Consider the following 12,211-nt stretch of genomic DNA (forward strand, 5'->3'; position numbering starts at 1 on the left):
AGGTTGTCCGTGTCATCTCTGGGTTTGGGGCATCTAAGAACAGTTCTGGAGCCATATTCTTCTCTCTCACTGTTGGTTATCCCATCAGAAGAGGACATGGCAAGAAGCCCTGGTCTACCGCACAGGAGGGTTCCTCTGCTAACTGTGGGGAGCTGGGGGAGAGGCATTGTTCCCAGGAAGATGAAAAAGAAAGGGGAGAAGTGAGAGAAACAGAAGAGAATTCTGTTCCCAAAGGAAATAGCAGTGTCCCAAGAGATCTGGGGAGCACAGCAGAAGATATTAAGCCTCACTGGGGAAGAAATCCCTGACCTTATAAGTTGCCAAGCAGTGGGAGTGCAGAAGAGCAGGGAATTCTAGCTGGGAGGTGACTCCACTGTGAGCTCACTGGGAACAGCCCCTTCCCACAACTGGGGCCCCCAGAGCCCACAGGGGCCCTTCATGGGGAAATGCTGAGAATGCCACTGGCTGAGGGAGCCACAGGTGTTGCTGCTGGAGGAGGGAGAAACCCAGAAGCAGCATCTGAGGCACAGGAAGAACAGACCTCTGCTCTTCCCCGCTTCTTCCTTTGCTCCCCCAACAACGTTGTTTCCGGCAGCTCTGTTATCTCGGGGCTGGGAGGGGGTTTTCTGACTCTCTCTCACTCCACAAAGAGGCGGGTTGATGTCGACATGCAGCTTGGATCTCTCATCCTCACGGCCTTCCTGGGGCAACTGCTGGGTAAGTCCTGGCTTACTATAAATGCATCCTTCTTCCCCCAAGGAAACCCTTGCCAGCCTGATCAGGATCATGCAGAGAACAACTCTTGAATTACAGGAAAACACTGTGAAATACCAGCTCACATTTGTGGTTTTGCACCATTTTTCTCAAGACGCTCTTACTGTTTGAAAGGAGAGAGAAGAGATACCTCAGACCTCTTCCGCTGCTCTTCTCTCACCTTCAATGCCTTTCTCTCTGCCTCTCTCTTCTGATCCACCTGCTCTCACCACAGGAGATCTCAGCGCTCTCTCTCACTCTCACATGTCTCCCTTTCCAGTGCAAATCAGTAGATCCTGTCAAAGCTCTTACAGGGACTTTAAAGCTCTCATCCCACTGACAGTAACTGGGTGTCCCATTCTGCCTCCTGGCTGGCACATGTCTGCCGTGGCTTCCACTTTTCTCCTGGATGTTGACACAGCCAGGGATCCCTCTTTCAAGCTCACCATTGTATATAATCAGGGAGCTGGGAGCCCTCGGAGATGGGATGGATGGGGAAGCAGGGTGAATCTTTTTGCCGTAGCTGCATGGGCCCCTTTACCTGCTGGAGGGTTGCTGGTCCCAGCACATGAAGATCAGGCCTGACAGGCTTTTCTCTGCTCCTCTATGTAGTAGGAACAGGAGCAGGGAGGAGGAGCAGGGACACAGTACAACTCTCACAGGGTCCATGCTGGGCTGAGAGCTCCGAGGTGCTGCCCAAATCTCCTCCCTATCATGCTGTCCCCAGGCCTCAGAATATTCCCGCACGGTAAGGGAAAGGGAGGGAAGCTTCACAACCAGGGTTTTTTATCCACTCCTGGTTTGCTTCCCAGAGCCTTTCCCTGCCAAGCTGCTGACCTTCACTTTCTTCCAGGCACCATGGGACAGATCACTGTCACCCAGCAAGAAGGACACGTCACAGTGAAGCAGGGAGACACCTTCCAGACAACCTGCACATACCAGACTTCCAACTTTAATGGCTTGGTCTGGTACCAGCAGAGGAAAGGCCAAGGTCCCCAGCTGGTCTCCTATCAGGCAACTGCTGGCCGCAAGCCCAGTGGCCGTCTCACCACTGTGCTGAACACCACTGAGAAATACAGCCTCCTGCAGCTGGAGGAAGTCGGGCTCTCTGACAGTGCCTTGTACCTCTGTGCAGTGCGTGACACCCCGGTGCAGGGAGCTTCCTTGGCTGTGCAAGAACCCAGGGCAGGGAGGGGATGTGTCTGTGCAAGGCTGAGGGTGAGGGAAGGGGCCCTCAGCTGTGCCCTGGCAGCGCTGCTCCCCCTGTACACCCAGGGGTCTGCAGGACAAGATCCTGTGATGGAATGTTTTCTGTCCATTCCACACATCAATTTATGCAACCATGGCCTCAAGCATTCCCATAGCACACTAAATGAAGGCACTGTCTTCCTGTAGCCAATGCATTGGAAGTCTGGTAAAACACAAGCAGCACGCACATGAGCCATTGCACATACAGGTTAGTGATTTATTAATTTTGACCACTATTAATAACTGCAGGCACATTCATCATCCCCGACACCAATTTGGTTTGTCTTCTCTTGAGATAGAGACACCTTAAAACTGGTTCCATTGTGTTATTTCCCTCTTGCTCCTTCCTGGAATTACATGATTACAAGAATTTTTGAAAATACTCAGAACCACGTTGTGGACCCTCCAAATGTTGCATGGTCATGTGCTGGGATCTGGAGGACCTGCTCTCCCCAGTGCACTCTGCCCATCCTTGGAGCCCTTCTCATGCAATACCTCATAGGCTTCCCGCAGCCCTGCACCATTTCTTCTGCAGTTGGACCAGGTTTACAAAGCTGGAGAGGTGGAAAACCCACCAAGCAGAGGTGGGCAACAGGCCCTACCAAGAGAAGAACTGGCCTTGGGGAAAGATACTTCATGCCTAGAAGAAGGCCAGGCACCCCAGGCCAGGCACCCCAGACCAACCATGGGGGCTTTGGCACTGGTTGCTGCCCTTGGGGTGCCCTGTCTGATGGGAGCTGGGTGTGTGTGAGAGGAATGAATGCCCTGGTGTGTTGCCTGGCCATGCTGATTTCAACATCAACCTGTGAGTCCCCTTAGCCCTGCACATCCGTGTAACTGCTGGACTGTGCAGGGAACAGAGGGAGTAGAGGATGTATAGGTGTCCTGCCCTTACTACCTTTGCCCTTGGGTGCAGACCATGCTCCCTCATTCAGGGGACAAGTGGGAGAATGAGGATGAGAAAGTCAGGGGTCGTTCTGAAGGCTTTTTCTCACACCATCTTTACTCCTGCATCCTCTGGGGCCTCATTTCCTGAAGCCTGGAGCTTCATTTCCCGCCACAGGGCTATCCAGAGCAGGAGGAATCCCCTTCTGCACAGGACTGTGAGCTGCTGGCCTCTCAGAGCCTCCAGCAGCACTGGGGAGCACTCTCCAAGGGAAAGCAGTGATCAGTCTCCCTATTGCTGGATATGCTCTGACACCAGGAGATAGTATGTGAGCAGAGATGCTGGAGTACAGGGCCTGATGCCCACTGGCTGTGGAGGAGATGAGTATATCTTCCTCAGCTCCAAGGGACAGTGACTGGAAGGAACCCATTGCTCTGTAGGCCACCCTTTGCTTCCTTTTCTGTTTGTGCCCTCACCATATCCTCTGCTACTCAAGGCAATGCCTTTCTTCCTTGGCAATACAAGACAAGGTCCACCATGAAAAGGATGACATGGAAGCAGAGGTTAGCATGCAGAAAACTTTAATGACCCTGAAGTGGGAAACAAATTCACTTGTAGAGGAGTTGGCCAGAGCAGGGAGAGGATCAGCAGCTGCTGAAAGCCTGTGCCCATGGCCCGCAGTTGAGATCCCACAGGCCTGTCCCACAGAGGCAGAGGGGCCAGCAAATACCCCATGGTGGCTTTGCAGGTCTTACAATCCCAAAAAACAGAAGACAAGGAGAAGGGAGAGAAAATAAGGCAGGGAAGTTAGACTTTGGCCACATTTTCAGAGAAACCCAGCAGTCTTCCTCCCTTGGAAGGGCAGCACTGGATGCTCAGCCTCTCTGAAATCGATGGTCAGGTGCTCTGTCCTCACAGAGGCAACAGCTTCAATATTCCTGGGGTCATTGTTAGGGCTGTCACCAGCGCATTTAGCAGGGGGGGCACCTTCTGCCATAGTAGCGGCTGGAAATGCCAGAGAGGTCACAGCACCCAGAGGTGATGGGCACTCCATCACAGCTGAGGATGCTGCCAATGGCAGCAGAGGTGGAGGATCCCACAACAGTGTTCTGCGGGAAGGAGCTGAGGATGGGGCCAGGCAGGGTCACCACCACAGGGGAGGGCTGGATGACGACAGTGGAGTTCTGGCACTGCCTGACACAGGGCTCATTGCAGCTGTTGGCCAGTGGGGTCGGGCCACAGGGCCGGCAGGGTTGGCAGGGCTGACACTGGTCATAGCAGGACATGACTCTTGTCTGCTGCAGACGCACCTGTGAGAGAGGGCAGAGAGGCAGTAGAGCACATGCACATGTGAGGAACAGTCTGCCAGGAGTCTGTCACTCCACCACAAGCATGTCAAAGGCACCTGCTGAGCCAGGAGCTAGAAACTGTGCAGTGAGGCAAAAGGGTTACCAGACACAGTACTGTGAGGCTCACCCAGGCCCAACCAGGCTGCTGCCAATCTTTGCAGTGAAGGGCAACCTCAGCCAAGTGCCAAGTCCTCTTTCAAGATAATGCAAAGTGTCTCCAGGCCCAAGGAGGCTGCTGCCTATCTCTTAAGAGAACAGCTCCCTCAACCAAGTCCCAGACACTCTCTACTCACACCTTCACCATTCTTCCCCTTCTCATGGAGAGCAGCACCACAGCCCGCTATAGGAGGGAGGAGTACACACCTGAATGAGCAGAAAACAACTCAGGGAATGGGTTTCAGACTCACCTGGTTCCCAAGGGGAAGGAGGAGAAAGAAGTGGATGGGAGAACAAGGAGTTGGGCTGGCTTTTATGGTGGCCCTGACCTGCCCTGGGCCCAGAGGTAGGTTCTATGGCAGTGGCAATTGTCTAAGCTGCTCATGGTGAACAGAAAACATCCCAGCTAATGACATGGTCTGTGTGGTTGTTTTCCCAATGCCACCTTCTCATTTCCTGGCTTATGCTGTCCACCATCCCTCACGGAGGCTTCTTCTGAGTGCTGGGATTGTGAGACCCCATGATTTCTGGGGCAGGAATGTGTCAGTGATAGCAGAAGCTTCAGCTCAAGTGCTGGATGGGTGCAGTGCGGGCAAGTGATGTTGGCCTGGGGCACACTGGTGGGGTGGTCTGTGGCTGCATTGACAGGAAAGGGCCAAACTACTCCCAACCCTTCAATCCTTGGACGTGCCTTGTCTTTCTTTCCCTCCCAACTCATTCCAATGGTCACTTGTAGGGTGCAGGTGGGCTGGGTTTCATGGATTCTTTTAATCTTTTACTCAGGAAACTAAGCAGCCTTCCCCAGGCTATGGGTATTAAAGAGCTGTAAAAGTTATTTCCCCCATTCTTTCAATGCTGCTGAAAATCAAAGTTATGTGGGCCCTCTACCACCACCGGGCTATTATTCTGCCCTGCCGAGGCTGCATCTGGAGGAGGAACTTCTTTACTTTGAGGGTGGCAGAGCACTGGAACAGGCTGCCCAGAGAGGTGGTGGAGTCTCCGTCTCTGGAGGCCTTCAAAACCCATCTGGATGCGTTCCTGTGCAACCTGCTCTACGTGAATCTGCTCTGACAGGGGGGTTGGACTAGATGATCTCCAGAGGTCCTTTCCAACCCCCATCATTCTGTGATTCTGTGATGACCTCCCTCGACCTGCTGACCACACCCTTCTTAATGTACCCAGGAGACCACTGGCCCTCTTGGCCACAAGGACACATTGCGGCCTCACAGTCAACTTGCTGTCCACCAGGACTCCCAGGTCTCTCTCTACAGAGCCACTTTCCAGCAGATCTGACCCTATCCTGTTATTCCTCCCTTGGTGTAGGACCCTACGCTAGCCCTTGTTGAACTTTTTTAGGTTCCTCTCCACCCAAGTCTCCAGCTTGTCCGTTTCTCGCTGTATGGCACCACAGCCTTCTGCTGTGTCAGCCAGTCCTCCCAGTTTTGTATCATCACCAAACTTGCTGAGGGTATACTCTGTCCCCTCATCCAGGTCGTTGATGGATACATTGAACAAGACTGGGCCCAGCACTGACCCCTGAGGAACATCTGCTAGTTACAGGCCTCCAACTGGACTCTATGCCAGAGTTCCTGGTCTCAAGGACATAGGATTCCTCAAGACTGATCTTGCTTGTAAAGACTGAGGCAAAGAAGGCATTCTGCACCTCAGCCTTTCCATGTCCTGTGTTGCCAGGCTGCACAGCATCGGAGAAGGCCCACTCATTCAGCAGGGGGACTACAGTTCCTCTAGCCTTCCTTTTGTCACCTGTGTCCTTAGAGAAGGCCTTCTTGTTGCCTTTGACAGCTGTTGCCAGAGTCAGTTCCACTTGGCCTTTGCCTTTCCTAACCTCATCCCTGCATGCTTGGACAGTGTCCCTGGAGTCCTCCCCAGCTTCCTCTGCTCACTTCCTTCTTGTGTTTTAGTTTGGCCAGGAGCTCCTTGTTCATCCATGCAGGCCTCCTGGCATGCTTTCCTGACTTTCTGCTCATTGGGATGGCCCGCTCTTGAGCTTGGAGGAAGTGGTCCAGATGTCTTAAGCCTCTGTTGCCTCCAGGGCTATACCCCACAGGAATTTTCCAAGCAGATCTTTAAAGGCACCAAAGCCTGCTGTCCTAAAGGCCCAGGTTATGAGCTTGCTATTTACCCTCCTCAGTCCCCTTGGGATCATGAACTCCACCATTTCACGGTCACTGCAACCCAGGCTGCCTTTGATCTTCACATCCACAACAAGCTCTTCCTTCTTGATACCTATGAGGTCCGGCAGAACACCTGTCCTCATGGGATCCTCTATCACTTGGGTGATGAAGTTGTCATCCATGTACTTGAGGAAACGTGCTTATGTCCTGCTGTGCTGTTGTTCCAGCAGATATTGTGGTGGTTGAATTTTCCCATGAAGGCCAGTGAATACGAGACTGCTCCTCCCTGCCTGTAGAGGGTCTCTTCTGCTGGTTCTTTCTGATCAGGTGTCCTGTAAGGGACACTCACTACAGTGTTTTCTTTATCTGTCTTCTCTTTAATGCTTACCCACAAGCTCTCGGTTGGCACATCACCCATCCTCAGGCAGGGCTCCATGCACTCCAGCTGTTCTCTCACAGAAAGTCCCCCTCCTCATCTTTTCAGTCTGTCTTCTGAAAGAGCCTGTATCCCTCCACTGAAACATGCCAGTCATGGGAGCCATCCCACCCTGTCTCCATGATCCCAACATGATCGTAGCCCTGCAACTGCGCACTCATCTCTAACTCCTCACGTTTATTCTCTTTGAAGGCAATGAACCTATTTTGTAGTTGTAAACCCGTAGGTGGGACAGAAGCCTTCCGCTTGGTGCCAGAAGTCACCAACATCCATCCTCCAATTGCCCTCTGCAAATCTGCTTTTAGGAGTCTGCAGGTGGTATCCAGTTTTTAAGAACCATCTTTTAAAAGCACAGGAACAGGCAATTCTGTTGTGTCTCAAGCTAAGCAAGCAGGGCAGAAGACCTCATGGAACTCAAGAGGAAAAGAAATTGTACAAACTCTGGAAGGAAGGTCAGGCTTCACAGGAAGGTTATAAAGCTGTGGTTCACATATGCAGGGAGAAGGCAGGAAAGGCCAAGGCTCAATGAGAGTTGAGGGTTGGCCCGTCTTGTGTCAGTCAACAAGAAAGGATTTTTAAGTATGTAGATAGCAAGAGGAGGTCTAAAGGAAACACTGAACAAATACCTGTTGAAGATGGTCACTTGACTAAAGTCCTGTTGAACTACTTAGATATCCTTCTATGATGAGGTCACCCACCTAGTGGATGAAGGGAAGGTGGCGGATGGAGTTTTTCTGAATTTTACTAAGGCTTTTAATAGTGTCCCTATCCTTCTGGAAAAGTTGGGAAGTCAAGTGAGTTCAGGAGAGTCAACTGTGGGATGAGCAGGAATATGGTGTGCTGGGTGAAAAACTGACTGAAAGGCAGGGCTCAAAGGGTTGTAGTGAATGGGGCTACATCTGGCTGATGACCGGTCAGCACTGGTGCTCCTCAGGGCTCAATTCTGGGGCAGGTTCTGTTCAATATTTTGATCAGTGATCTGGATGTAGGAGTTGAGTGTGCCATGAGCAATTTTGCTGATGATACCAAACTGGGAGGTGTTGACGCGTCTCTGGAGGGACAAAAGGCCTTGCAGAGGGATCTAGGTAAATTGGAGCATTGGGCAGTCATTAATGGCATGAAATTTAACAAGTCCAAATGACAGATTCTGCATCTGGGATGGAGTAACACCAGACACAGGTATAAATTTGGAGAGGAGTGGCTGGAGCTGCCCTGCAGAAAGGGATCTGGGGGTGCTGGTTGTCAGCAGGCTCAACAGGAGTCAGCAGTGTGCCCTGGAGGCCAGAGGGCAAACCACAGCCTGGGGTGCATTAACACAGTCCAACCAGCTGGTCAAGAGAGGGGATTATCCTGCTATATTTAGCAGTGGGGCAGCCTCCCCTTGAATGCTGTGTGTAGTTCTGGGCCCCACAAGTTAAGAAGTGAAGGTGCTTGAATGCATCCAGAGGAGGACAACAAAGCCTGTGAAAAGGCTGGAAGGAATGTCCTATGAGAAGTGGCTAAGAACTTTGGGCTTGTCTAGTTTGGAGAAAAGGAGTCTGAGAAGTGACCTCATGGCTCTCTACAGCTTCCTGAGGAGGGGAAGTGGAGAGGGAAGTGCTGATGTCTTCTCCCTGGGATCCAGTGTCACGACAGAGAGCAATGGTTCAAAGCTGCGTCAGGGGAGGTTCAAACTTGACATTAAGAAATGTTTCTTTACCAAGAGGTTAGTCAGACACTGGAACAGGCTTCCTAGAGAGGGGGTTGATGCCTGTCGATGTTTAAGAGGCATTTTTGGACAATGCCCTTAATAACATGCTTTAACTTTTTTAACTTGCAACTGCTTGACGACTGACGAATGCCCACTGCTTGCCTTGCATTTGTTATGCCTGAGAATATTCTGTGGTCTTACAGTTGCTGGCAACTGCTGCTTAAGGAAGTGCCCTGGAAAGATCCTTTTACCAAATTTGTGGAGGACTTAAGTTTTGCTCTTCTGCTCATTCACAGAGCTTTTGGTGAAGCAGGGATGGACTATTTGGGGGCAAAAAAAGGCATCTGGTCCATGCAAATTAGGACAAGCAACTATGGGGACTATAACTACCTGGGGAAGACATGAGGGCTGATATGGTCCTCTCTTTGGATGCTGAAATGAGGGACATTCTCCAGACACCAGGTTTGCTGGCCTATGAGAAAGCTTAGGTGTATACAAACGCTCTTCAAAAGTACTTCTCCCACAAGAAGCAGAGCAATCAGAAAAGGCGGACAATAACTCCTGCTTTTCCAGAGGAAAACCAGACAGAGGTGGAAAAGCCCCTGGAGACTCCTGAGGACTCCAGCCCTGTTGTTCAGGAAGTGCCTGATAATATGCATCCACGGTATTGGAAGAATGCGCAAGTGCTCCTAGGTGAACTAGGGCAGCACAAGCATATCTATTCTTGGGAAAACCAGGGAAGTTTTGTGTACAAAAGAGATGTCATTAAGGGGTCCCACCTGCTTGATTTAGTCCGAGGTATCCTTCAGACTTGTGTCCCATCTGAGAAGACCTGAAGACTAGAATGTGTTTAGGAAAGCCACGGCTGCGGTGAATGTCCCCTCTGGCATCATGGATCATACAACAACCACGGTCTCTGGAAAAACTAAAAGTGACTGAAGATGGTCGAGAAGCATCCCAGACACCATGTAATATGAGGATGATACCTCGCACGCTGTAAACTTTACTGTTGAAATAAAAATATTCGTGGAACCATGGAATCACAGGATGGCTTTACTTGGAAAGGACCTTTAAAAGGCCATCTAGTCCAACTCCCCCTGCCACGGAGGTTTTATATTCATACAATCTTGAAACTTTGCTGTCTGTAGTGTCCATTCAAAAAACATGTTGTGTTGGGTTAGGTTGAGATTAAAAAGCACATACTCAGCAGTGCAGTTGGGTTGTAAGCTTTATTTATGGAACACAGTTATGAAAACTGCTGCAAGAAATGCTGGTCTGGGTCTTCTGAAAGTTATTTTGAGTAGGTGTGGCCATGAGGAGAGCTCCATCTTCATATTTTACAAAATGCATCAGTATCTGATCATTTGCTACTGGATTGTGAGAATACAAATTTGAAAAATGTTTAGAAGGTAATCTCTTGTTACGGTGACGTAGGAAAAGACGCAGTGGTATCCACAGGCCATGACAGGGAGATGCTGCAGTTGCTTCCTCTGGAAAGAACTATCAGTAGCATTGTGTTTTTCAAAGGCCATGATGCTTTCAAGAAAGAGAGCACTGTTTGCGGGGGGTAACCACATGAGTCAAAAAACTCTCTGTGGTTCTGATGTGCCAAGAACATTGCTAGCCAGTGCACTCTGGTCTGGTTATGAGGGTGTGTAGTCACCACCACGCTCACTGGTCCTGCGGGAACATGGGCCCTAGGGAGCCAGTTCCTCGGCTAAGCACCCAGAAATGTTTTCCTGGTGTAGGGCTCTGCTAAGAAAAAACAAGAGAGTTGCTCCATCTCAGACTGCGATCTCATCCCTGTGTTACCGCTGGACTCAGCACTGACTCCTACAGAAGAGGGAGAGGTGGGGAGAGGTGTCCCCAGTCCTAACCCCATGCAGGAATCACTCTGTCCTCTGCCCTGGTCCTGTGCTGCTGTCGGTGTGTGGCATTTGTGTGAGGGCAAACTCCCACAGCACATGGGCACAGAGCCTGCAGTTGTGGGATGCCCTTGGCCTGTGTGTGGGGAGCAGCAGTGCTGCATGGAGCACAAGGGTCACTTCAGACCCAGGGTTCTGGGAATGCTGAAGGAGGTTGGTGCCTGGGGAAAGGCACCCCAGCGTGTAGCCTGTGTTTGGGCTGGTGCGTGCCCTATGCCGTTCAGAGACAGCTCACGGATCCTGCTGAGGGTTGAATGAAATCCCACTGTCACTGCCATGTCTCCACGGAGCTGGAATATCTCCTCTCACACAGCACCTTTCTGGACTAGACTGGGGTTGTGGCACTTGTGGGGCTGCAGAGTTCCTGCACCTCAGGAAAGCTCTGCTTGAGGAAGACAAGGCAGCACACAGCAGTCTTGCATCTTTGGGCACCAGTCACTGTCCTAGGCCTGCCTTCAGCCAAGGGGTGTTGGGTTCACTGGGACAGGGGACTCCAGTGAGTGGCCTGCTGTAGCTGATACCAATAGTAACTTGTGAACACCTCAGCCCTACATATCTGGGCAACAGATGGGCCATGACAGATGCTGGAGAGTGATAGAATTGCATGGGGAAGCTGTCCCTGCTGCTCGTGCCATGGCATACTGACCATGTCCCCTAGATCAGGTGATGGAGGGAAGCGGCAGGTGGAGTAGGCAATGTGGGCCATCCCCAAGGCTATTCACCCATTCCCAGTTCCTGCCATCCTTTGGGAACATGGTCTTCTGAGCCTCCTTGCCCAGCACAGCTCCACCCAAAGCAAGAGGAGCACTCTTCCCCAAGAGCTTGTGGAACTGCAGACCTCCCAGGCCTCCCACATGCCCACAGTTCCCCTCTGGAGGACAAGAGTTGTCATGATTCCCTTTCACATGACATGGTCCATGGCCAAGGGGCTATTTCTGAGCAGAGCTGCAGCAAGGCAAGGACTGATGGCTGTGGAGTAACCAGGGCTGTCTTCCTCAACTTCAAGAGGCAGTGCCTGAAAGGGGATTCCCTGCAGTGTGTCCCACCCTCCAATGCCTCTAGGAGTGATGAAAGGTTCCCCTGTGCCCCCACCTAATTCCTCCTGGAAAGCAATGGCTTTCTCCTTCCACAGTCAGTGTGCAGATGGAAAGACCATGTAAAGGGCACAGGCAGGGTTGCAGCAGTAGTTTAATGAGCCTAAAGAATGCGAATGAGTCTAAAGAATGTGATCATTCCAAGTGGAGGCCCCCAGCGTGGGGAGCAGAAGGAGCAGACAAGAATGTGTTCCCCATTTCCTGTGGCAGAGTTCCCACAGGGCATCTGTTGACCTGCCCATCAAAGGGAGACAGGCTAGCAGGTTCCTCCAGGCCGGTTTCTGAGATCTTCACAACAAGGCTTTAAGGGAAGCACCAAACATGAAAAAAAAGATAGAAAAAGGGTGAGAGGAAGACCGGAAAGGTAAATATTGTCTGTGTTTTCAGAGACACCAGGTTGGCGTCTTCACATCTGTACTTGCAAGGAGAGTCAGAGATGGTCAGCTGCTCTTAAAACAAATGGCATGAAGTCTGATCCTCTGTCCAGCACCATGTTCTGAGTTCCAAGGGGTCCTTACAGGGAGCCATTGACCGCATGT

General features: G+C 51.3%; 1 protein-coding gene and 1 gene segment (V, D, J or C); one reads left to right on the forward strand and one right to left on the reverse strand.

The window, feature by feature from the left end:
* Positions 1-668: 668 nt before the first annotated feature.
* LOC134524724 (T cell receptor alpha variable 1-2-like) lies at positions 669-3,169 on the forward strand. The segment is given in 4 exon segments: positions 669-717; positions 1,607-1,887; positions 2,537-2,656; positions 3,065-3,169. Coding segments are annotated over 4 exon segments (555 nt in total).
* A 689-nt stretch (positions 3,170-3,858) lies between these two features.
* On the reverse strand, positions 3,859-4,704 carry LOC134524395 (feather keratin Cos1-1/Cos1-3/Cos2-1-like). The gene is made up of 2 exons (XM_063354409.1): positions 4,644-4,704; positions 3,859-4,175 (listed from the first exon to the last, which is right to left on the reverse strand). Exon 2 carries the CDS (start codon positions 4,171-4,173, stop codon positions 3,859-3,861), a length of 315 nt encoding a protein of 104 aa, XP_063210479.1. The 5' UTR covers positions 4,174-4,175; positions 4,644-4,704.
* Between the last annotated feature and the right edge of the window lie 7,507 nt (positions 4,705-12,211).

This window comes from Chroicocephalus ridibundus, chromosome 17, assembly GCF_963924245.1.
Source record: "Chroicocephalus ridibundus chromosome 17, bChrRid1.1, whole genome shotgun sequence".
Taxonomy (NCBI): Eukaryota; Metazoa; Chordata; class Aves; order Charadriiformes; family Laridae; genus Chroicocephalus; species Chroicocephalus ridibundus.